Source organism: Chenopodium album, chromosome 6 (assembly GCF_948465745.1).
Source record: "Chenopodium album chromosome 6, dcCheAlbu1.1, whole genome shotgun sequence".
Lineage (NCBI taxonomy): Eukaryota > Viridiplantae > Streptophyta > Magnoliopsida > Caryophyllales > Amaranthaceae > Chenopodium > Chenopodium album.
The window spans coordinates 20,483,076-20,509,418 of record NC_137839.1 but is presented as its reverse complement, the minus strand read 5'-3'; the positions used below and the strand labels follow the sequence as shown (position 1 = coordinate 20,509,418).

The window sequence follows — 26,343 nt, the reverse complement described above, 5'->3', positions numbered from 1 at the left end:
ATTTTTATTAAATTTTTTTTTAAGATTGCCTTGGGAGTTGGATTTCCCTTTTCTTCAAAATGTATTAGGGTATTCCCGCTCTCTATATTAAAGGGATTAGGGTTGTGTGGATTCGTTAAGGGTATATCATTTTTTTTTATGATTGCCTTGGGAGTTGGATTTCCCTTTCTTCAAAATGTATTAGGGTATTCCCACTCTCTCTTTATTAAAGGGATTAGGGTATTATAGTATATTGGTTAAGGGTATATCATTTATTTTTTTTATTTATTTTAAAGATTGCCTTGGGATTTGGATTTCCCTTTCTTTGAAATGTATTAGGGTATTCCTGCTCTTAGGGTATTGTAGATTGGTTAAGGGTATATCATTTTTATATTTTATTTTTATTTTAAGATTGCCTTGGGAGTTGGATTTCCCTTTTCTTCGAAATGTATTAGGGTATTCCTGCTCTCTATATTAAAGGGATTAGGGTTGTGTGGATTCGTTAAGGGTATATCATTTTTTTTCTTTTTCTTTTTTAAAGATTGCCTTGGGATTTGGATTTCCCTTTCTTCGAAATGTTTAGGGTATTCCCGCTCTCTATATTAAAGCGATTAGGGTATTATAGTAGATTGGTTAAGGGTATATCATTTTTATTTATTTTTTATTTTTTTTAAGATCGCCTTGGGAGTTGGATTTCCCTTTTCTTCGAAATGTATTATAGGGTTTTCCCGCTCTCTTTATTACAGCGATTAGGGTATTGTAGATTGGTTAAGGGTATATCAATATTTTTGTTTTTTTTTTTAAAGATTGCTTTGGGAGTTGGATTTCCCTTTCTTCGAAATGTATTAGGGTATTCCCGCTCTCTATATTAAAGGGATTAGGGTATTATAGTAGATTCGTTAAGGGTATATCATTTATTTATTTTTATTTTTTTCAGATTGCCTTGGGAGTTGGATTTCCCTTTCTTCGAAATGTATTAGGGTATTCCCGCTCTCTTTATTAAAGCGATTAGGGTATTATAGTAGATTTGTTAAGGGTAATTCCTTTTTTTAGTTTTTTTTTTTTTTTAAAATTGCCTTTGGAATTGGATTTCCCTTTCTTGGAAATTTATTAGGGTATTCCCGCTCTATATATTAAAGGGATTAGGGTATTATAGTAGATTGGTGAAGGGTATATCATTTTTTTTTCCCCAAACTTCAAGACGTACTTACTTTTTTAATCCACAAAGGCCCCAACATCAATTTACTATTCACTGTATTGTTTAGGAAGTTATGGGAATTATAGTTTAAGGAATTGCATACACTTTATTCCATCTTGCAAGATCGTGCCACGTGTATTCAGTAAAATGTGTTGATTATTGTCTAGTATTGATAAGTTTGCAAGGGGGTGAAGGATCGATGACTCGGCAAGAAAGGCATGCCAATATACAAACTTGGTTTGATGCCTTTTATTTTGCATGTTTTTTAATAAAATATATATACATAACACAAACATTTAATGGTTTGGCGCCAGTTAGAGACAATTATTAGAATTGGCGCCAAGTTGAATGTTTTGTTTTGGAGCCAAAAACATGAGCTGCTTTTATTTCGCGCCACATCTTCCATGTTATTTATAAAGAAGTCATTCTTGATGCGAAGACAAACGTCCAAAACCAAACCGTCTGAAGCCATGGTAAACACTATAAACGTACCGTTGAGTTGTTTCAAAATAACTGCAAAAACCTTAAAAACAAAGAACAAGAAAATAACTAAACACAAATATCGTCCTACCTTCACCATGAAGAAAGTGTCATACCTAATTCCAACCACAAACACTATCCACATCACTAGCAAACCACTTCGTCCGGTGGGAGGAAATCCATTTCTAGGTAGAGGGTTGTTTGGTGTTATACAATCTCATCGAATCGCAAGTGATGGAACAATAGTCGTGAGGATGGTTGAGGCAAGCGAGGTGGCGGCGTGGATATGCGGTGGCAAAAATCAAATAGTGACCTTGTGGTGTTACATAGCAAAGGGTTGTATCCGGCACACGTGCCCGATTTATCAGACCTAGCTTAGCTACCATTGGCGTTGAAAATGTCAGTAAGGTGGGCACTTTTGAAAGAGGGAGGTGCACAAGGAATAAGTGCCCAACATCTGGTTTCTTCAAGCGTGAAGAACATTATTTACCCAACTTCGGGGTTACCCGACGTGATGGAATCCTTCTCCATTGCATCAGAAGGGGTTCACGTGATGGAAGTGAATAGCTACTCCGACGACTTGAAAATAATTGTGACTGAAGCCCATATTAGCCTCAACAACATCTCCGTCGATTCGTCTTGATTGGGAGGACACCTCTTGGACGGTAGGAAAGCTACGTTGCAGTTCACAACCACCCATACTAAAACAAAGAGTAAATCTAAACTTGTTACGTGGAATTGTAGGGATATGGGCAGGAAGTCATTCATGGAGCAGTTAGAATTTTTGATTGAACTGCAGCTGCCGGATATAGTACTCCTAACGGAGACGCGGGTGTCCATTCACATGGCTAGATTCATATGCAAGCATATTAACTGGACTTCAATGCATGGTCTTTCATCAATGGGTGTTGTAGGAGGGTATGCTATTATGGTGTTGTCCAATAAGGTAAATGTAAGTGTTGACAGTGACAGTAGGAAATGGAGAGTCATTGATATGTAGTGTAAGACTTCCGAATATTGTATTGTTATTCTATTTATTGTGTAATTGCGTATTGTAATGTACGAGGGTCTGCTATATTATGGTGTTGTCCACCTCTTGGTAACTTAGGATTGTACTACATCAGATTTAATATTTAATATTTTTTTCATTTAATATTATTTTCTGTAATATGTTTTTATTCAGTTAGTAATTTTAATTATGTTATAATTGAATAATAGTGTACAGTACAATAAAGATGATCGTATGTTCCTTAAAATTAAAAAAATTGAATAAATTTTAAATTAGATGAAAATCGCAAACTAGATTAATTTTTCAAAAAAATAGTGATGAGAAGTTTATTCACCTTTTTAAAAAGAGGATAAGTAGTACTACAAATATATTATCATTTTTAAAAAAAAAAAGAAAAAAAAAAAAAAAGAGAAAGTATTGTAAATCAAAAGACTGAAAAAAATTACTATAGCAGTAATGGTTAAAAAAATTAAATGCCGTTATGATCTATGTATCCAAGTTCAAATATGTACAATCTATAATTTTAGATGAATAATTTTGATAAATTAGTGGAGTAAGACAAATCCATTATCATAAAGTGTTATTTTTGTATACAAAAGGATTTGAAGATGTCTAGTCCAATTGTAATTTAATTTAGTTGGGAATAAGTCCATTTTAGTGTAACAACATAATAACCACCACCTCTAATAAAAAAATTATTAATAATAATAATAATAATAGTAACCACCATTAGTAAGAATCAAACACAATTAACACAACATACACATAACATTAATTTAACAGTCACAGTACATATTAAAGTCCAAGTACACGAAAGCAATATGAAGACAAAATAACATAAAATTATCCTAGAAGGCTAGAACACATACTGACAACACATTATTGACCTAAACACCATACATTTGAACTAACTCAAACATAATCATAGAAAATTCGTTTACTAATATAACATTAATTTAGTTAACATTCGAAATAGCATACAGTAGAACAGAAATCACAGAACACCAGAACAGATAGCTCCAAAGCAGACCACCACCAGATCAGTTTCACCTCCAACCTGTAGGGGTAAAATATAACAAAAATTAATAAGCAATTAGAACTAGGTTAAGGAGAAATGTGGATTATCAACCTAAAATAATTGAAAGAAAAAAAAAAAGGAAAAAGGCTAACAATTCAAATAATCAGTCCGCAACCGCCCTCATGGTAGCCACAACGCGGAGGGGGATATCAGACACCGACACCTGAACCACACCTAGGAACCTTGATGGATCCCAGAAAACAACACTACCCCCATGTATCCCCAGCCCCGGGTCTACCTCCCACGACATAGTTGTCCCGAGTGCTTCAATTATCCGGTTGCAGTTGGTGATCTGGGCTCCTACCTCGGTGACACTCATCAACGCAGGCTTGTGAGTGGCAACTACCTCGGTGAAATGAGGCTTAAAAGAGGGCCTGGAAATCCTTCGGTCGTTCCACATAATGACACTAGCACCATAACTCCAAAGTGGGCTTATCATCCTCCCTCTTAGAGTAAAGTTCAATTGTAAAATAGCGGCTAGACGGATCATCGTCCATAAATTGGTCTCGGAACACATTAAAGGTAAGGCACGTCATAGGAGAACGAACCTAGGACAAAACAAGACATTAACATCTTAATTTTATTATAATGATTAATGATCAAAATATTAAAACAAAGTATGCTAAGTAAATTAAACCAAACCTGGAAGTAGACAATGTCGTCAGTGTAGGATCCGAAGTCACAGCTGAACTTCTCGCCAATGGTGTAAGTTGGACCACTTCGACGGATTATGGGCTTTGGATCTATCTTTTCCTTCAACTTCTTCGGGACAAGGGGTGTGGCTCCATCATACTCAACTTGACCGTCTCCGAATTCATCAATTATCGCCTGAACATCGGCAAAGTTTGGTAAATGGACCGAGGCGATGTCACCCACCTCGTTCACCATCAGCAGCTTGTCAAGCATTCCTTGTCTTTCAACTGGTTTGGCTATGATGGCCCGAAGGATATCACCATCAACAACCTTCTTTGAAAGGCGGCCAGTGTCACTATAGAAGTACACATACTCGTTGAAATTAATCTCTGGGGTGGAATTGTTGTTATGACTAAATAAGTGAAGGGAATAAGGTGCTCTCTCACCATAAAAACCAGGAGGGTATTATGAATGAAGAACTATGCATAAATTTTAGAGATGCTTCGTAAGGTACTTTAAGTAATAGGTTGGAGAGGTTGTTGTGTTCTGATATTATGAATGAAGAACTATGCATAAATTTATAGACAAGGTGTTGGGACCACCTATTTTATATTTTACCATAGTCTACTACTAACCTAAAATATATTATACCATAGTCTAGTACAACCCTATACCCTATGTTGTATTTTACTATCCTACACCAACAGAAAACAATTGTAAAAATATTATTTTCAAGAATAAAAAGTATGAATTGTCTTATCAAACACTACTACTCATATTTAACATATCTTCTCAATGAAAGATAACTTGTAAACTGTGAATTATAATTGGTAAAGTGTGAAATATTTTGTTAGGTAATGCGCATTGATTAGGAAAAGTTATATCTACTGATCATACTCTAGTACAGATGCATCTAAGAAATCAAATATCTACTGATCATACTCTAGGTGATATTAGGGAGATGTTGTGGGTAGTGATTCTGATTTTAATACAAAACATTAAATATGTTGCTACTATGTGTTAAAACAAAAAAAAAAAAAAAAAAAAAAAAAAAAAAAAAAAAAAGGTGTGCACTAGTTGTAAATAATGATCTTGTATTGTGCAATATGGGATAAGAATTATACTCGTAATTATTTATTTAGTTGTCCGAAATTAGGAGACGGATTGATTAAGGAGTGCTATGATAGACAACTAAATTTATATAACCATGAGTCATTAAGGAGCAAGCGATTTCAAATCTAATTATTTGGAGATTTGGTATCTGGATTGGCCATGTAGTAGGTTGGGCGAGGCCCAAATGTTAAATCATCAAATGTCAGTTTGGACGAATACAATTAGAAATAATTAGTTCATCCATTTGGTTTGGGCTTAGCCCAAACCGTTGTTTCACATTATAAGACCTAATGTCAATTTATTCAGTCCAAACTAATTAAAATCATCATATATGAGTTTGGGCGAAAACGATTAGTAAAATTAGGCCGTCTCAGTTGGTTTTAGCTAAGCCCAATCCTTTGTTTCACAGTATAAGCTTTAATGTCCAATTATTCATTCCAAACTCAGTAACAATTCAACTCATCAAGAATACAATACACATTTCGTTACATGATAATAGGTACCTCTGGCCGTACTTATTTGAACCATGATACAACATCTCCCTTCCAAGGCCTCCTTCGCCTAGGCTTTGGGGATGAGTTCGTTTCTGGCAGTTCGATCTGCAGGTGTAGGAAGTAATATTATCAGACTTAAACCTTTAATATGATAGCATGGAATACATTTGTCTATCAACTGCTATATTGTACCTTACAGCATGATTCAGGAGGTCCATTGGTATCCCTCGCGTCTAGAGGGTGGGTTTCACCATAAGCAACAGCCAACATCTGTCAAACGGAAACTGTAACTACGTAATGCGGAACAGATGTTCACTAATTATCAAACAACAGATGAGAAACATACCCCAAGTTTGCCAAATTCACCAACATCGCTAATACGATCATCTCTGGCTGCAAGACGTAAATCATGTTTGCCCCAAACAGTTATTCGGGGGAATGTCCCCCACCAAAGGGGATCCCTGATAAGCCGATCCAGGTAAAAGACCTACGGTGACAATACAAAACCAACCAAGACAGCAAAACAGGAAAATATGTCAGGATAAGAAAGCACACATCCAAGACAGCAAACACCCAAGGCACAAAAAAAGAACACTATGCCAAGAACCATCACAGGAATGCTGTGCCAGGAAACAACACACCAAAATCATATGTTGAACAAAAAAAACGCGGGTTCAACATCAAACTCACGACTTCAAAATCAGTTAAGGATATTTTGATTAATGTACTAACCACAATAAACAACAAGCAGCCACCGCTACCACCACCATTTCCTGTTGCATCCAAGCGCTTCGCAAATGAAGAGACGGAGGATAGAAATTTTGACAACACTAAGTTGCACCAGTCATACTTATCACACTCATTTGCACAAGTCACAGCAGGCAGCAAATCGGAAGATAACCGTGGCGACTGTCCATATGAAGTGAAAGAATGAGAAATAGTGTCTTAAATTCAGCCTCCTTGTTCTCTTCCCAATTACCTTCAACCGTATCCATTATAGTGGAATTGACATGGATTCCCTTGACAACATACGCACGGCCTTCGTATCTCCGGCATTTTGTTTCCCATGAATGGCCGTATCGACTAAGAAACTTCTCAACTTGCTCCTTCACATCTAGCCTCATATTTTTTTTTCAAGGGAACACACTTGCCACCATTCGGGATGCCAAGTATCCAATAAACTTGATTCGCGGACAACTTAAACTCAGTCCCCTTGGGAGAAATCAGCATCTTCCTAATGGGATCCACCCGACTCAGCAACCAGTATGCCAACTGCCTAGGCATATGCATCCCAGAAGCTAAATGAAGGCGGCCAGAAAACCCCATTTCAGACACCCACCTCTTCCTTCTCTCGTCAAACTTCTGACATATTCTTCCGAATGACTCCACATGGCAAGTCAAATTTGGTGCCTGGCAAACCAACAATTGATAATTTTCAAACTACGCCATATTGTTTATGAGACTAGCTGTATAACTACATATGTTTCAGTAATTTAAATTTAATGACATATTGTAAAGGATCCATGCTGTGTTGTTATGTTTATGACAGAATTTCAAACCATTACAAAATAATCATAATTCAATTCACTAAAATAAAGAAAAGAATTACATAAAATTCCCCAAATCAGTTGCAAGGTCCCACAGTCAATCTGGTCATAGTGTCTGGTTGGGTCTTCATCAAATACACTAAAAAGAATTTCAAAAGCAACAACAACAATTTGGGCAGAAGTATTATACTTTTTCCTAAGGTTTTGGGCCCTGAATTCCAAAAGTTTTAGTGAATTTTGAAATTCTTTGAAAAATATTCAGCATGAGGATTCAGTGCTTCTGTTTTTTTATTCAACATGATGTTTGAACAAGGTTGTATGAGTTGACTAACCTTTGTTCTACCTTAACACCCTTGGGGATTCAGTGCTTCTGTTTTTTTATTCACTTGACCCCCCCCCCCCAACAATGTCCTGTTTCCAGTTTGTAACAAACACAATTCAACCAATGTGAATCATTCTATTACGAGCATTAGTATCTGAACTTGTATGAAAATATCATACCTTCTCTACCAAATTCTTTTTCGACCTTGCACAACCAGCCTACATTGGACACAAATGCTTAATCAGTACCAATTTGTTAATCACCACATACATTACAAGATACAAACAGAAAGTAAATGTGAACTCATACCTTCAGCTCCAATTTCCTCTTCGACATTTACTCCGCAATATTTTGCCTAATTTACATGAAAAACAACACTCTTCACTAAACACCTACCCGACGTCAAAATGCCAATTCTGTTATAAAACGCAGAAAATTGGAGTATATGATAAATAAACGCAATTAAAGTAGCAATCAGTAGCAAACCCCTATTTTCCCTCTCATTTGCAAACAAATATAGATTGAATGTGAACATGCAAACATTTCGTAGTAAATCAGAAATTACACATACCCACCAAATACAAATAAAACCCCTAATTTTCATCTCACTTATGCAAATCAAAAGCCAATCAAAATTGGAAAATTACTATTAAAAAAAATCCAACAAATAGGAGTAGTTCGAAATTTACACCTACTTTATAGCAAACAAATTGAAAACGCTAACAAATTAGATGAAACGCCAACACAACACGCACCTGCCAAAGAATTTACAAAATTCCACCGCAATTTCCCCAGATCGACGAACAACAGCATTCGAGACCAAATCCACAACAATCGCTATTCAACCAGTAGATGAGAAATGCAAAATTTAAAACGATTCATTCCATGCATAAGGATTCAAGTTCCGGCTAGGTAAAAGAACAGGAAACAAACAAACAATGAGGGGAGTGAAAAGGCACCGACAAAGTAAGGAAGACGAGGACACGTGTCTCATAATTAAAGTCGGGTGTCTTGGGTTGCTGTAACAGCAAGTTACCATGGTTAAGCAAGGAAAAGTAACGTCCAACATAACAGCAGTTAGGCATCAAATTCCCCTTGGACATTTTGACCCTTACTTTTGAATTTGAATTGACGATTCTGCCCTGTTATAAACGGCCCAAGTTTAGCATGGTTATTAACCTGGGCCGCCTCTTATTTATATAGTTTTTTTTAGTTTTTTTTTAATAAAATTCCTATTTTTTTTTCCGAATCTAACGGGTCAACTTGTGAAGTGTGAGGGTTAATGACTTTGGCAAAACCTATATTTTTGGGTTTTGATGGGGTAAAATAAAATAATAATTTAGATGGGTAGTTTAAATCAAATTTATGCAAAAATAAAAATTTCCTAAAAATTAATGTGCTTTTCAACATATTTATTTTTTTAAATTAAGAAACAAAGGTACACAGGTCTAATGATCATTCTATTGCACGAAAAGATCACTACAATATAAAAGTCTCAATTTCTCAGCAAAATATAATAGATCAAAGGAAATTTTGTCAAAATAAACCATTTATAACAACTATTTTGTTGGAAAAAAAACTTATAAATTTTTTTTGGCAAGGAGAAACCAGATTATAAAATATTTTTGTTGAAGACAGTCTGACGTCTCTAATCACTCAATCAACCACTAATTTACACTAATTTCTTCTAATTAGTCATAACTTTTACTAAGTACTAGATTAGTACTCGTGCGATGCACGATTTAAGAATTTAAAAGATATTTTAATTTATTGATATTATATTATTAATTATTTAATAATTTAGCAACAAATCATTTGAAAGAGTACTATTAGGAAGAAAAAGTTCAATTAATGCGTTTTTTTTTTTTTGAAACCTCAATTAATGCGTTTTTAATAATTGATACTCGTAATTTTATTTATTTTTTACAAAATAATCTTCCTGATATTTGAATTTATTTGTTGGAAAGACAAAAAAAAATGGGAAAAAAAATGATTGAAAAAAAAAGATGATGTCATAATCAATTTTAGAGAAAATTTTTTAATTAGAAATTGACATGTATATAAAGATGATGTCAGCGGTTATAACTTTAATAATAGTTATAGATTATAGATTTAATAATTAAATTGAATTATAAATAATAAAAAAACAAAACAAAACAAACCAAAAACCAAAAACCAAAAACCAAAAAAAAACCAAAAACCACCTTCACCACCACCGGTCAACCACTCTCTCCTTCTCCCCCTCCCATGGCAGCAACCCGCTCCCGGCCTCCACCATCTCCAGCCGCCGCCTAGAACCCCTCACCCGCGCCGAACCCACCCCCTCCCTTTCCTCTTCACCGGCCACCCTCCTCCGGAACCCAATTCACCATTCTTCTTATTACCCTTTCTCTCTCTCTCCTCTTCTTCCCCAATTCAACATTGTTAGACCGTTAAACTTATCCTCACGATTATCAGATTATGTTCGTCTCATTTTCTTTCTCATCCACTTCTTCCTATCTTCCTTTTGTTTTCGAATTTGGCGGCGCTTTTCTCCGGCAAATTTTCTCTCTCCTCCAGTTGGGGTGGTTTTCTGGTTTGTGGTTATGGCAGAAGGTGGTATTGATGGGTGGTTAATTTTCCGGAGGAGGGTGGTCGGCGAGGGTGAGGGGTTCTAGCCGACGGCTGGAGATAGATGGTGGAGGCTGGGAGGGGGTTGCTGCCATGGGAGGGGAAGAAGGAGAGGGTGGTTTTTTAAAAAAAAATTATAAATCAACTTACTTATTAAATACTTAGTGAAAGTTATGAGTAATTAGAAGAATTAAAGGGAAATTAGTGGTTAATTGAGTGATTAGAGATCTCAATTCAACAAAAATATTTTACAAACTGGAATCTCCTTACCAAAAAAATTTTATAAGGTTTTTTCCAACAAAATAGTGATTATAAATGATTTTTTCCGAAAAAATTTCCTTGATTAAAAGAAAAAAAAAAATACATAAACCAAAGAAATACGATAGTAGTTGATAATATAAACAATTGAACATACATTCCAAATTCATAATGGATTCACCTTTTCTAACTATTTCCATCAAATTGACGATGGTATCTACTTTAGCTTCACCCACTACAATAACCACAAATCAACCAAATAAAAGAAAAAAAAAATTATTAACCCCCCAAATTAAAGTTCCCAATCGATTAATGGGAAAAATTAAACAAAAATACTCACATAATAAAATCTATCTTTTCACACTTGGAAATTTAATGAAACTTATTTTGCAACTCTTAACTAATTAACCCATTAACTAATACTGATGAAACTTGTTGATCGTCTTAGAACCATGCTTATTACCATAATCATAATTATAATTATAATTAGAAGCATTATTTTGATGTTGTATATGCCTTAACCCTTTGCTAGTAGTATCCATGTTAATGTTGTTGCTCTTCATGCTACGTGAACGTATAAACTGATCAACTTCAGGCTGCAAATCAACCGAACTCGGGGCTTGAAACTCCGATTGTGTTCTCCTATGAGACGACCCGTTAAACGAGTCTCCGGCACTGCCTAGCAAGTGGTAGCTCCGCCTCGAGCCATCGGAGAGGCATCGAAAACTATGTTGGTGTATGTTTTGCTTCTTGATTGCACGTACAAGAAATGGAATTAGTCCCTCCATGTATAATTTTTGTGGTATGAACTCTTTTTTTATGAACAAATAAAGTTGAACTTAAAATTGGGTTTGTAAGAAATTGTTTGGATATTGTGTGAAATAAATGGATTAGTGTATGATGATATATATAGTGGAATAATGTCAAATAGATAGCTGTAAAGATTGAAAGAAAATTCAAAGAAATTGACATTTGAAAGAGGAAGTAATAGGATATTACTAGTTGGCCAAAGTTGAACATAGAAAGAGAACAAATAAATGATTAAAAATTGATAATAGTATGTTGGTTTTGGTGCACATGACGGGTTGAAGTTATCTTGATTTAAGGAATTCTAGTGGGTAGCCACTAAATTAAACAATTTTGGCATGTTGTATTTGCTATAAGCTATATTGTAGGGTATCTTTTGGTGTAAAACCAGCAATTTGTGCACGGTTTTATTCGGTGAATAAGTCATATGGCGTTCGCCTTAATCATTGCCGTCTTCTAGTGGTCAAGTCTCATGTCTCAACATAAAAAATCTGTTAAAAATGATTAAAATGGTAAATAAAAAACTAGTGACTACTTTATCTATTTTTAATTCATTGCAACATACAACGTTTTTTTTTTTTTTTTTCTTTTAGAAAATTAACTACTATTTTATTATTTATCTCTTTCACTTATTACCTGCACTAATTTTATACTTATCACGGGAGAGGCACATATTTTGAGATAAGGATAGAGAAAGAGTAAAATTAAATAGAAAGAACATGCAATTAGACAAAGTCTCTATTTGCCCAATGAGTAAAATGTGCTTTATTAAAGATAGAAAAAAAAAATACAAATGAATGATGGTGTATAAATTTTTTTCACTTACATGAGTGTTTGCAAGTGGGTTAAGGGATAGAGGTATGTTATTATATTAGGATAAGGAATAATCTTAAAAGGACATTCCAAAATAGAATATAGGGTAAACAAATAGGGACAAGGGGGTAAAGAGAAAGTGTGCTCAAACAGGAAAGTGTTTGCAAACTTCCTAAATTGATACGGCCTTTTTTTTTTGTTGTTTAAGTGTTCCATTTTGACTTTTGCACAATCAGGTACACCACTTTAACCAATGTTTATGATATATATGAGTACATAAGATTAAACATAGTCAATGAATCATGTATATAGGCACTTGTTATAATCGTTTCAATATACATTTTCCTAATATAATCTTTTTATACTAGTGCTTAGTAATGTATACTCATTGAAAACTGAAAATATTTTTAGTCAAAGTTCCACATTAGCAAATATGCTAATCAAACTAGGGCACTAATAAATCACATGCCAGCACCAATTGTTCCGGGTGTCCTAGATTAGAACGAGTTGGTAGAGGAGCTAGATAGTAATTGTTACAATATTTGGAGAACGGAAGTATTACTAACAATCTGGTACAAAAGGTCAAATGAGACAAACAAAAGAAACCAAAAGAGTAATACTTAGAATTAAAAAATATATATCTTAATATATATTCAATGTCAAGCTTCATACAATGCAGTAACGAACGCTACATACATTTTTGGATATCAATAATAGAAGCTTAAAGGTGCAAGTCTTATTTATACAATAAAATCATGAAGTATAGATTCATATATCTAAGGTTTCCAATTATACTAATGTATTACTGTATGGATGATCAGATCTGAAAGGAAAATTACTTTGAGCACATACTTGTAGCATTACATGCTTCATACCTGGTGATCCTTAATGCTTTCATCAGCGCGAAGAGTAAACTTATGGCTAAGCCTTTTCTCACTAGGAGCACCAATCACTAATTCGTGGCGTCCAGTAACCAGCTTCCTATCGCCTTGCTTATCCACAAGGCTGAAAGCTTCACACACATTTACTTTAACTACAGCCAACTCTGTCTTCCCTGCTTTCACTTCAACTCTCGAGAATCCAACAAGCTGTATATTGGGTGCTCCCTCGATCTCACTCCATACAGGCGGCTTCCAAAACACGAGCACAACGTGCCCTCCATCCATCTTCCCTTCATTTTTCACCCCTACGGCAACAACATAGTCTAACTTCTTGCAGTTTACTTCTGATACATCAATGATCATTTTGTCATCAGCCTGATTATCAGTTGGAAGAAGCAGTGTTTGGTTATTGGTGTTGTTAAAATTTTGTTCGTATGATCTTTTGACGGTTATTTTTGAGGGGGCGTGTATTAGAAACTTGATGAAAGTAGTATAGCTGAGTCCATGGCCGAACTCATAGACAGTTTTCCCAGTGAAAAATCTGTATGTCCTACCGGGAAGTCTTCTGGATCTGTCCCTCCTCATATTCATGTTTGTCATTGGAATTTGATCTACGTACTCTTTACGGTACCATGTCACAGGCGTCCTTCCACCTACAGACATCAACCAACATTAGTACAGAATTAGTATTGCTTAGGCTTTATGCTTCTCACTAGGTGGAAAAAAATACTTGTAGCTTATTTATCTGAACTTATTTAAACTCCTCGGAACTAGCATAACGTCATCTGAACTTTAAATAGTTGTGCATTGACCTTTGGTAACCTTTTTGGAAATTATTAGAACTACCTAAGCTTATTTTCGTGAAACATCTTTTTTGAGGTTATGCATAAAGCCTAAGATGAAGTTAGTTTTTCTTATAGTTATGAGTCATATCAGTAAAGAAAAGTTCAAACTTACTTGGGTTATGATATCCAAACACTACTTGAGCAATGGCTTCACCTCCTTCTTGGCCTGGGTAGCCGACCCAGAGAATTGCTCGAATCTTTTTCAATTTGATTGCAAATGACACATCTATCGGACCAGCTGACATGATCACCAGAATAACCTTTCCTTTGGCTGCACTAGTGACCTTCTCTACTAGTGACTTCTGGTAGCCGGGCAATGTCAAGTTAACCCTGTCTAGTCCCTCTGCTTCAACCGACTGATCAAGCCCCACTACCAATACCACCACATCAGCAGTGGCAGCCACCTTAGCAGCAGCCTTTATAGAGCTTTTATCTTGACACTTCACATCTTGGCACCCTGATTTATAATACACTCTCTTCACATATTTTTGAAACCCTTGTAGAGGACTAGTGTACTTGCACGGTATACCAGCATAGTTACTTAACATGGTTTTAGTGGCGTTTGCATTAGGACCAATAACGGCCAATTTTCTTACATACTTTGAGGATAATGGAAGTGTTGATCCCTTATTTTCTAGCAAGACTATCCCTTGTTTAGCAGCATCAAGAGCCAGTTTTTTGTGATCTTTCGTACATACATCAGACGGCCTTAGTTTTCCAAAAGGGTGCTTTCTAGGGTCCCCGTCAAAGAACCCAAGTCTCATGAGGACTATGTAATTGTATATCAATGCCTGGTCTACAACTGATTCCTCCACTTTTCTCTCATTGACTGTTCTTACCGTGTACTTACGTAGAAAGTCTCCACAATTCATGTTAACTCCTGCATGATGATTATAGATATAGATCATGACTCGCAAGAGTAAAAAATTATCTTAAGAGGGATCAAATAATCTTACCTGCTTTTAAGGCAAGGGCTACTGCATCCTCTGGTGAAGCTGTGTAATTAATCGACTCATAGAAGACTTGTATTGAATCACAATCAGTGACAACATAACTGGTTAGACATCCAAGAAGAAGATGTCAAATTTTAGTGTCTTTGGAAAGATTCACATTTCAAATTTCATGTGAATGCAAGAAATAAGATAAATATACAAATCAATATATTAGCAAACAAGATATACAACATTACTTCATACGACTTTGAAACTGCATACATGTATCTTAAATTAAACATAGTAGGGAAAAAAGTGTACAAACCCATTTAAATTCCATTGCTCGCGAACTATTCCTTTTAGAAGATTGGGATCAGCACAAGTTGGAATTCCATTCACTCTGTTGTATGAGCACATCACACTACTAACACGCCCCTTCTCAACGCAACTCTTGAATGGGGGCTGATACGTATCCTCCAAGTCCTGCTTGCTAACCTACAAAAATTAACATACCAGATTCAGATGATTAGCTGATTGTTGTCAAATATAGTTAAAGTTTTGCTAGGAAATATTATACCTTTGCATCAAAGTGGAAGCGATCAACACCTTTCCAATTATCAAGGTCATAAGCAGTATAATGCTTACAACAACTAGAAACCTTGAGCATGTTTCTATTACCAGAGATATCAACCTCTTGCAGACCTCTGACATAGTTGACAGCATACTTGCTGACAACCAAAGGGTCTTCCCCTGGGGTCTCTTGCCCTCTACCCCACCTCGGGTCTCTGTATACATTCACATTTGGGCTCCAATACGTGAGCCCGGCAAGACCTGCATTGTACATTGCTCGAGCTTCAGTTGACACAACCTGGCCCATCTTGTACCACAATGAAGCATTAAAGCTTGCAGCAGATAAAATAACTGCTGGAAAGCTTGTTGCACCAGGTATTGTTCCATTGAACCTTACACCAGGGCCAGTGTTAGAGACTCCATGCAGGGCCTCTGACCACCACTCGTAGGCTGGTACCCCTAGCCTAGGGATCCCCCTAGCCGAGTTTACTAGTTGTTGTGCCTTTTCATTCAAGGTAAGGCGAGAAACTAAGTCCTTAGCACGAACAGAATAAGGTAACGATTTGTCACAGAAAGATAATCTTTTTACATCAACTTCATGCTTGTTACAAGCATATTGTTGAGTAGTGTATGGGGCTAGAAAAAATGTTAAGAAAACAAGTAAAAATCGAAGTAGATTCCTCATTCTTTCTCTTTTAATAAATTTTGTACTTCGATCTTTGTTTGAGGTACATTTTAACTTATCTAAGTCGCGTTCATTTATAGCAGAAACCCTTGGACCAGTGGTAGAGTGAAGTGACCAGCTTGAGTGAAGTAATAGTAAATTTTGGGTACCTAAAACACAAGGTCCTGAGTTTTGGTGCGATCACCAAGCAAGACTTGACTCACTTGGTAAGACTCTTACTTTATCCTAGAGGTTTATGGTTTGAATCGTGCTAATAAGTGATGTTGCTTGGACATGATGATTCTCTTATCTTTTCCCCCTACTTTCAAGTATCTGGATCGTAAATACCGGACCAAAAAGACCATAAAGAGTTGAGGTGTAATTAAGATCATTCTCCTTATGATTAAAAGAAATGTTTGGACGCATGCTAAAGTTGTTATTTTGGCATTTACTGTAACCTTACATTATAAGCGAGAATGATTCTAATGCTTTAGGAAGCAAAAGTTTCACTGTAGAGAAGGTAAAATGGCCCTAAGAATGCTGCCTTGATGGTCCTATGCATGCGTTGCTGTGGGAATTTTATTGGATGTAACTAGACTTATTGCACACTTCAGATCGCTTCCATCATGCTCTTTGCTTAGTGGTATATACATCTTACATCGTTTTCCTTTTGTTTGGGGACCTGATCGGTCATCTTCAACCTACTGTTCATGAATAACTCACCAAGCCTACTACGACCAAATGCTTGCGGAGCCGGTGAGCTGTCCTCTCGCATTAGGCTAGGTTTGGCCGTTTGGGGAAAAGTCCGGTACCACCACCTTGTGTTCCAGTCTTCCAGACCTAATCGACCCTTAGCAAGCAGTTCATTTATTGGTAAGTCATTTTATTAAGAGCTGACCACATAAACACTCTTCTCATTTTGAAATTAGGTATTGGAGGAGCTCACTGACTGTATCTTTGAGGCTAATAGTCACACAAGATCATGCTTTTAATTCTTTTAGCTACAATTAGCAACCATGTTATACTGTGATATATTGATATGATAGTTATTGTTAACAATTCAACACATGATTTTAATTTTGTATCAAATTAATCTGGTAGCCATAAACTATCCCCTATCAAATACTACCTCCGATTCTTATTGCTCGCAACAAAGGGGTATTATCTGTGAGACATAAAATATTTCATTGTTGCGAGTAATAAGAACCAGAGGTAGTATGTAAATAATCCTTATGAAAATTCAGTAGACAAGAACACACAGAGTTGCTCGATGCTTGAGATGCTAGATCATTTCACCAAGGCAGGTCGATTCATTACAGCAAGCCAAAGCTTACTGCCTCTGTTTTGAGGATCAACCCCCGTGCCCCACTTGCAGGCCCTAGCCACAAAGTCAGATAGATATTACACCGATGCAGATTCTCTCCAACCACGACCCTAAAAACTGTATGTCTTCTCATGCATTAGGCTAGATAAGTAGAGCACTGCCGAATGAGGATAGCACTGCCTCACCATCATAAAATGATCCACAAAATTTATAGCAAAATATCAGCGTATTATCATGAAGTTGTTTTACTCTGTTGTCGACTGGAGGAAGGATAGATTAAATGAATTTTTCAGAACATAAAATGTACTAATTAAATTTTTATTATATAAAGTCCTTTCATACGCTGATCTCTAAAGATTAGAAGCCAAGAATACAAAAGCAATAGTGATAGTTTTTTCGCTCATTTGATCACTTTTTGTTCATTCTATGATCTTTGAATAAACCATACAAGCAAATGAGCAAAAAAATACACTTGATTTTATGATGGAGGTTCTTAGACACAAGATGTCCTACTATATTTTTTAGTTTATTTTTAAGCGTTATTAACGTTTATTGTGACTATAAAGCAACCAGATGTCAAAGCGAGAAAGAAAAAGTGGACTGACTTTCCAACAACTTTTGAACTATTCACCAGTCAATGAATACCTCAATTAGTCTCTAAATATTAACAATATGAAAATTAATTTTCAGCACAGCACAGAGAAAGCCCCACTAAAAGTTTTGAGGTTGAATAACACAATACTGCATTTGATCGAAATCAACCAACCCAAAACTGTAAAAATTTGAGTTTACTAGTGTAAACTAAATTAAACCATTGGAGAAATTCAAATTTTAACTCAAAAAAAAAAAAAAAAAAAAAAAAAAAAAAAAAAAAAAAACCTAGACAATTAACCCCCTTGACAAGTTGACAGTAACACTAACACATAGTCACATACAGTTACAAATTGCATCAAACAAAAAAATACAGAAATTGGTAAATAAATACATAAAACACAGAACCTATACTGCACAATATTTTAAGGAAAGAAAGAATAAATATATAAATAAATAAAGCTCATATTAATGCAAAGTTAATAGACTTACACGCGCAGCAAACCTTGAAGTGAAACTCCGTTGAGAGAGGAATGAAGATGAACTGAATTATGGCTGTGAAGAAAACAAAGCCACAGGAAAAACAATTGAGGGAGACAGAGCAGAAGCGTCTTGATCAGAAAACAAATTGATGAATGCATAGAGTTATCAGACAACCCGCCTCTTTCCCATGCATTATTTCCTTTTTCCAATGTTGCTGGCGCTGACATCTGTGCTGGTTTGGATGCTTGGTTACACCAACCGTGGTGCATCTGAAAGCAGTAAAAGTGTAAAACACGATAATTTGCAAATTTGACCCTATAAATTAATACCAAGCTGCCCCCTTGCATCTTAAATACAATATGAAGCAGGAAAAAGTATTGTAGTCATAATGCAAATGGAGATACTTTTTAGCTTATTGATTTGATACCGCCAACTGAATGAGCAAAGTCAGCAAACACTCGAAGTACAAAACACAACTGTGTGATTCATTTTTATCCAACAACAATCCATTGCCTAGATTCAATCATAGGTGCAAGTATAATAAACATGTGCATTGGCTATGGTTTCAGATCCGTATACAGCATATAATTTATTGAGCCTTGAACGTAGCAGCATGGCCGTTTGGGAACATTTGATCCCACAAAACCCTTGACACTGAAAAATTATACTGTTCACATGAGAATAAGATACTAGTTTGATTGTTTCTTCGGGTATTCTCTTGCCCCAAATATGGTGGATCCTATTCTCACAATTGAGCTGCCCATCTCAATCTGCAACAAGCAAACTTTCCAAGTAAATCTTAACACACAGTATAAAATATTGTTTATTCTTTCACATCTCAGCAACGAGACATGACAACATTTAGAATAAAGATGCTGATATAAATTAACATAGTACTAGCACAATATCGCAAAGTGAAATTGTTCAATTGGATCACAATATTCTCACCGCTAGCTCAAAGTCAGAAGACATGCCCATAGACAACTCGCACTGCTCTTCTTTTAACCCAAGAGTCCTGCAAACCTCACTTCTACAGTTCGCTAATGTCTACAAGACAGAGGATTGAATTTAGTCCACATACATAAGGTCTTGAGCAGTAAGGCAATTTTTGTGCTGAGCTTATTATCACAAGAATACCTTGAAGTTTTCAGGAGTTGATGTGTAATCTAACATCCCAATTGTCATTAAGCCACAGAACTCAAGGTTGGGACAATTTTGGCAAACGTGTTTTGCAAGATCTACACATTCTGAGGGTTCAACACCAAACTTTGCTGCAAGTACATTGGAAAAGGGGATCAAAACGGATTTTAGCATGAGAATAGTTAACCAATCTGGAAATAAAAGAGCAAACTATGACCAAAAGATAATAGAAAAGTGCCCCAAACCATCCTTCATTGTAAACTGATTCATAAATATTCTAGATCATGGAAGTGACTCAGTTTACATGCTCGCAGTTGGGAAGCAACTTTCTGAATTTCATGCAAAGCAAGTTCGATTAAAAGCAGCAGAGTACTAAATTCTTGAGCAATCTTCAGCAATTTTCAAACAAATAATAAAGAGTGTTAGTCGATATCTAATGCCAGGTAAAGGGGAAATGTTTCAGTCCAAAGCATAGTAACAACAAAACCATGGATTTAATTTATTATTTCTTAACTGTGAGGTGCCATACTGAATATTTGCACAAGCATTGGCCTTTACCCTAATTTCAGTATGAACTACTAACCTAAGCTACTACGAAATAATTGATTGCAAACAAGTTACTTTAATATCTTGCAAGAAAGGTAAAACCATTATTCATCACAAATAGGAAGATCATTCTCACATGTTTCTCCACTGGTATTCACTTGGACCAAAACTTTTAATGGTGTTCTTCCAAGATTACCCACAGCACGATCAAGATGATTGGCTATCTGCAAATAAATACAAGACTTGTGAGTGAAGAGTTGGATATCATCACAGTTTTCATTTTACCAATCTACACTGAACAGCTATCTAGTACAATTACCATCAGTCAACTAGATGGGTGATGCTTCATTATTAGAGAAATATTGATTATAAAATGTACAATTGTCAAACTTAGAAACTACTCCTGTTACGCTATGGAGTAGATTTCTATCAACTAAATTCACAAACACCTGAACAAAACTACAGCCAAAAGGCACTATGCATTCAGTAATAAATAAAAACCAAAACATAAGACTGAGGAATAACAAACCTATATCAAAACTTAGTATATAATTCTGAAAAAATTTTAACTTGATTCATCTCAAAACTTAACCAGACAATTATATGTTTACCTTCTGATCATCCACACTTTCCACCATGTAAAGATTTGGGACACCATCTGCAAAATGTAAAAAAAAAACATTTATATATCAGCTGCAAAATGGGGGAATAGACGTGCAGAATAAAAAAAAAAAAAAATTTAAGGTTCTAATAGACATATATGCATGAACATACCAATACATGTATAAAAAATATAATTAATTCAATTCCAGACACAGTTGCTGTCGTCTCCCTCCCATTCCCCCACCCTTGTCCCCCCCCCCCCCCCCCCAAAACCCCACCCTCCTCAATGGTTGCGTTTGCATCCGTGTGTGTGCTTAAATGAAAGTGAACAGAACTCAGGAAGAGAAGAGTGTCTTACTTAGAAGAACTTTAACTTTGTTGCTCTGCAAGTTCCCAATGAAATGCCATTCAATGTCTTCAGGAAGCTACACGATACATAAAACACCAGCATGAGTAATCTTCATATAAGAAGATATAACGCTCATTCTGACCAACCTTATTTAAACACAGGCCTAATTTCATAAAAAGTTAAAAACATATCATCTTTGTTCTGCTTTCCCTTTTCTCACTCTTACAGCTTATTCAGTCATTTGGCCCAACTCCTCTGGCCTCTTTAGCAGGCAGCGACTAATGACTGTCATAGTAATGCGTTATAAGTAATTTTACATTAAAAGTCTTGGTAATGTCCTCAATAATAATTCTCCACCTTTACTTGTGGGTTTTCATTCACCTATTCACTATTACCAATATGCCAAAATTACCACTTTTTTTTTTTTTTTGGTAATGTACTAATTTGTTGTAATAAATTTTACGGAGTATAAAATTTATCAAGGACATTAAAATAGGACTTTCCTTACATACTGACTGCCTACCAGACATGCCACTAAGGTACTAAATTAAGCTAAGTACAACTTTTGCAAGCAAATTTATACTTATATGATATATCTATGCTAGAAAATTAGTATTTCTTCATCATCCTATGAGTACCAATAGATACTTTATTGACTAATAATAGCTAATTTAATCTCAAATTCAATAAAAGAAATAGAATAGAAATAAAACAGCAACAGAAAATTAATAATGAAAATGGAATGTTTGCTAAAATATGCATCCAATGTACCATCTCACTACCTATAAATTCACAACCTAATGATAAAGAAGGAGCAACTTTTAGAGGTATCTCTTAATTACCTGAGGATTAAAATTTCCGCTATTGTTGACAAGATACCATTCTAGTTTGTTGCATTGTGCATGTTGATCTTTTAAGTAGTGTGTGCACTCATACTAGATATATACGAAATCTTCTCTTCAAGAAGCGAGAGCACTTAATCATTTTAAAAGAATAAATCTATCCTGCATTTATTCTCCTTGTTAGAACCAAATTACTGGTTGTTCTACAGTTGCAAGCTTGCAACATACACTTTCAACATATTTCTAACTAAGAAGAGCCTTCTAAACAATTCATCCTCATCTTTCTCCATAAGCCAATTAAATGTACGCCCACAAAAACATTTCATGGAAAACTAGAAAGAAGAAGTTCGAATTTCAATGCCTCCAAATATTCATTAATGGCTAGCACCCCACACTTCCCAAGGCCAGTACTAAAGAAAACAACATTGTTTCCAACCTCCAAACCCAACCTATCATACATAGGTAACATAGGTCTACCAAGACAAACTCGATTATGGAGCAGTTGTTGGAACCCTCTCTCCCTACTTTATATGCTGTTCATCTCACAATATAAGACTACATGAGACATGGCAATGCATCACGGCTAGATGCAAGAGAAATATATGGGGCCAGGTTTCATCTCCTAGCAAGCCCTTAGACTAAGAAGATGCTATTAATAAAGTTATTGAAAAATCTCAATGACCACCTATCAAACCGAGGCAGATGTAGCTGATGATATCATTTTCACATATCATTATATGAATGCTTACATCACCACACGATCAATTCGCTTCCCAGCCAAATTTCTTGGACAACTATCAGCAACTGCATTGAATGGTCCACAGTTTGATAGTCAGTGTCCCAAACATTTCATGGACGCTTATAATAGTCCCTTGGATTCAAATTCATTATAGCAACCATGGGACTTTACTAAACCAGAATACATGCATTTATGATGTTCTTACAAAGCTCCAATGACAAATGCCAAACCAGTTCCCACTCCCATCGCTATCAATCCACCATTATATACGCAAACAGGAACCCCCCACCCCTTCCCGAACCCCATATCCTATCGTTCACTTGTTGGCAGTCGCCAGTGCATATCTCTTAGCAGTGGCGGATCCACGTTGACGCCCGGGGGGGCACGTGCTACCCCCACCAAAAAAAAAAAAAAAAAAAATGCTGGAAAAGCGTCCTTTATATATGTATATATATATTATATAATCTACAATGATATTAAGTGTCTCCAGCATTGCTTCAGTGGTAAGGGAGTTGGGTGGGTGAATTATGTGTCTTCAAGAAGTTCAGGGTTCGAGACCCCATAGCATCATTTTTTTTTTTTATTTATTTATTTATTTTCTTTTTGCTTTGAACCCAAATGAATTTCCACTTCCCTCCTATTTAATTAACAAAAGGATAAGCTATTACTACTCTCTCTGTTATATTTTATTCATTCTTCTCATTTTCATTACATAATATTTATTGCATTTATTTGGCCATTATTAAATCTTGTTTATAATCGTGTGAAAATTTACACTGAAATAAATATAAAAAATCATACTCCAACCGTGTTTAAATAAATGAAGCGTTTTGACTTTTTGTACAATTCATCTAATTCACTTTAGCTAATATTTGTGATTTATACATAACAATAAATATAGTCATGTGGTTACTTGTTGGAATCGTCAAATTTATTACTATAACATTCAATTGTTATAAGTTTAATTATTAAAGATATATATTTTCAGTCAAAGTTTTACATTAGCATATGTGCTATATGTGCACAAGGAAAAATTTATACCAAAGTTTTTGGTATAAATTCATATGCAACTTTGACAAAATAAAAAATAAACAGGTGGAAAGTTTATAATAGTATAATCGATATCTACAATATAATTGAATTATTTGTAAAAAAAAATAAAAATAATAAAAAAAAACCTTGTCAATATAAATGTTTGAATTTGATTGTTAATTATTATACGACTACACAACGCATTATATTCATGTTTGGCTGATTAAGGCCCTGTTCTTTTGAGCTTCTGGCACAGCAGAGCAAAGCAAAGCAAAGCAGATTTCAGCAGAGTAGAGCAGGTTGAAGCAGAGCAGGGCAGGCAGGGCAGATCAGATTGAAGCAACTATTTTTAAGTACTATTTTTAAGCAGAGCAGGCAGAGCAGATTTCAGCAGAGCAGAGCAAATTTCAGCAGAGCAGAGCAAAGCAGCTCTAAAGAACGGGGCCTAATTATGTTACGTTACAACAATGCTATACTTTTTCTTTTTATTATTGTCTAGTGCTACCCCTAATTCGGATTCCTGGATCCGCCACTGTCTCTTAGTTGACAAGTCAGCTTAGTGTTCCTTCAACCATAAATAGTTATGCTTATTGGACTCCCTCAAACATCTCCATCTATACCTTGCTGGAACTAAATTGCCAGTCACCTCTCACCTTTCTTCTAACATAATTGTGTACCTACATTGATGCAGATAGGGCTGGCAATAAACACAAGTATGTCCCAACAACATGTATAATTTTTTAATTTTTATTGAGCTGTAACCCAGCTTTGTGAAGCTCCAAAAAACAACAGACCCTAGCTCATTCCTCAACTGAAGCTGAATAACTTGCCACCACAGCTACAACAGCTGAAGTATCATGGGTTCTAATTCTTCTAAATTAGCTACATCACACACCCACAGCTCCAACTACCGTGATAATATGGGAACAACATATGCAACCGCCAATCCCAAATTCCATTTTAAAATAAGTCATTTCACCTAGACTACCACTTTGCTCATAAAAACGTACAAAGTGACAAAGTTAAGCATCACACATATTCCTTATAATGACCAACTAGAATGAGCCATTTTCACCTTGACTACCATCAATTTGTCACGATATGGACACAGCCTTACGCAATTCCCATTTCAAAATGGGCCATCATCGCCTTGATTACCACTTTGCTCATGAAAATGTACTAAGTAGTGACAAATTAAGTGTCCAACTAATTCCTAATAACGACCAACAAGAAGAAGCATTCACCAGCCCCCTTTTCGTGTACTCTTATTCTTACCTTTAATGTCCACAATTTGACTTACTCTACCGCCAGTCCGCCATCCATCTTATGAGATTATGAGGGCATGATAGATACAAACAATTCAATGATATCCCTTAATTATATTCAAATTAAAAACTTTTCTATTGTTCAAATAATACCAACTCCTAATTTGCAGTCAATACTACTACATACAAATCAAATCCTCACAGTTATTGACCATCACATAGAAACTAACATCAATTTCAAATAAATTGCAAATTGATCATACAACACCAATAAATCAATCTCAAACTTCACATAAAACGCTATAAAAACAGCAGATAGCATGAAAAGAAGCTTTTTTGGAAAGAGTAATAATCCCGAAAGAGAGGATTGACCTGAGGAGCTTTATCAATGAGTTCCTGAACGTAATTCTCGCCGAAGCAACGGTGGCCGGCGTCGTAGACCTCTCGGAGAACAGAGACGGGCTTAGTTTTACTGACGGCGACGACTTTAACCTGATCGGGACTGCGGCCAGAACGCTCGGCGGCTTGGCCGACACGGTGGAGAACTGACCGGAGCGCCGCCGCTGGAACGCCTTCCATGGCTGAGGTTGCGGCCATGGTTTTAGCTGGATTGTTCTTGTTCTAGATGGTTTTGGGCTTGGTTTGGGTACACAAATGGTGAGGTGTCACTGTGATCAATTTTGATGGTGTAGCCACTGTAGTGGCAATAAGGGGTGAGCAAAAAGAGTACCCTCAATTGGAATCAGAATTGGAACATGTTCAGAACCTCAGGTTGCATAATCAGTTCCGGGTAATATAATTGGGAACCTATTGCAACAGGTTCCGGTTCCGAGTACTAAAATTTTGGACCCGAAATATATAGGATACCCTCTTAGTATAGGTTCTCTATAGGATACATGAACCGGAACCTACTTCGTATCATTTAAGCCCAAGTATAAAAGCTCTATATCAAAATTATACTTCGTATAAAAGATGTCACCTACCTCTCTCCCTTCTTTTTTTCATTTTTCATCTTACTCTTAAAGGTTTAATTAATGGTATTAATATAAGTATTCATAATTTTGTATTAAATATATATTCTAGACAATCAAGTATTGTAACTATTAAGCTTCCTTTGAAAGACAGGGTACCCTATACCGGAACTAGAACCTGCAGGTTCTGGTTCTCAATTTTTAGGAACTGGTTCCTGGTCCTAT

The 26,343-nt window shown here is 35.8% G+C and overlaps 3 protein-coding genes across 12 annotated transcripts; all 3 read right to left on the bottom strand.

Moving 5' to 3' along the window:
- Nucleotides 1-3,446: 3,446 nt before the first annotated feature.
- LOC145635945 (uncharacterized) lies at nucleotides 3,447-9,602 on the bottom strand. 10 transcript variants are annotated; one of them, XM_081687340.1, is made up of 9 exons: nucleotides 8,609-9,596; nucleotides 8,163-8,269; nucleotides 8,033-8,071; nucleotides 6,717-7,394; nucleotides 6,331-6,471; nucleotides 6,177-6,254; nucleotides 5,994-6,089; nucleotides 4,387-4,732; nucleotides 3,447-4,292 (listed from the first exon to the last, which is right to left on the bottom strand). In XM_081687340.1, the coding sequence occupies exons 6-9, from the start codon at nucleotides 6,200-6,202 to the stop codon at nucleotides 4,152-4,154; spliced, it is 609 nt and encodes a 202-aa protein (XP_081543466.1). In that variant the 5' UTR covers nucleotides 6,203-6,254; nucleotides 6,331-6,471; nucleotides 6,717-7,394; nucleotides 8,033-8,071; nucleotides 8,163-8,269; nucleotides 8,609-9,596; the 3' UTR covers nucleotides 3,447-4,151. The 10 variants fall into 10 exon arrangements, 7 of the variants coding, with proteins under 7 accessions (XP_081543466.1, XP_081543468.1, XP_081543469.1 ...); XM_081687342.1 differs by having other exon boundaries at nucleotides 8,163-8,245; XM_081687343.1 differs by having other exon boundaries at nucleotides 8,163-8,208.
- Nucleotides 9,603-12,967: 3,365 nt separating this feature from the next.
- LOC145635944 (putative beta-D-xylosidase 5) lies at nucleotides 12,968-16,548 on the bottom strand. The gene is made up of 5 exons (XM_081687337.1): nucleotides 15,577-16,548; nucleotides 15,325-15,494; nucleotides 15,024-15,121; nucleotides 14,180-14,947; nucleotides 12,968-13,875 (listed from the first exon to the last, which is right to left on the bottom strand). Exons 1-5 carry the CDS (start codon nucleotides 16,252-16,254, stop codon nucleotides 13,211-13,213), a joined length of 2,379 nt encoding a protein of 792 aa, XP_081543463.1. The 5' UTR covers nucleotides 16,255-16,548; the 3' UTR covers nucleotides 12,968-13,210.
- A 2,547-nt stretch (nucleotides 16,549-19,095) lies between these two features.
- On the bottom strand, nucleotides 19,096-25,914 carry LOC145635943 (uncharacterized). Its single transcript, XM_081687336.1, has 7 exons — nucleotides 25,520-25,914; nucleotides 21,279-21,345; nucleotides 20,929-20,975; nucleotides 20,454-20,541; nucleotides 19,769-19,902; nucleotides 19,580-19,678; nucleotides 19,096-19,401 (listed from the first exon to the last, which is right to left on the bottom strand). The coding sequence occupies exons 1-7, from the start codon at nucleotides 25,742-25,744 to the stop codon at nucleotides 19,321-19,323; spliced, it is 741 nt and encodes a 246-aa protein (XP_081543462.1). The 5' UTR covers nucleotides 25,745-25,914; the 3' UTR covers nucleotides 19,096-19,320.
- Between the last annotated feature and the right edge of the window lie 429 nt (nucleotides 25,915-26,343).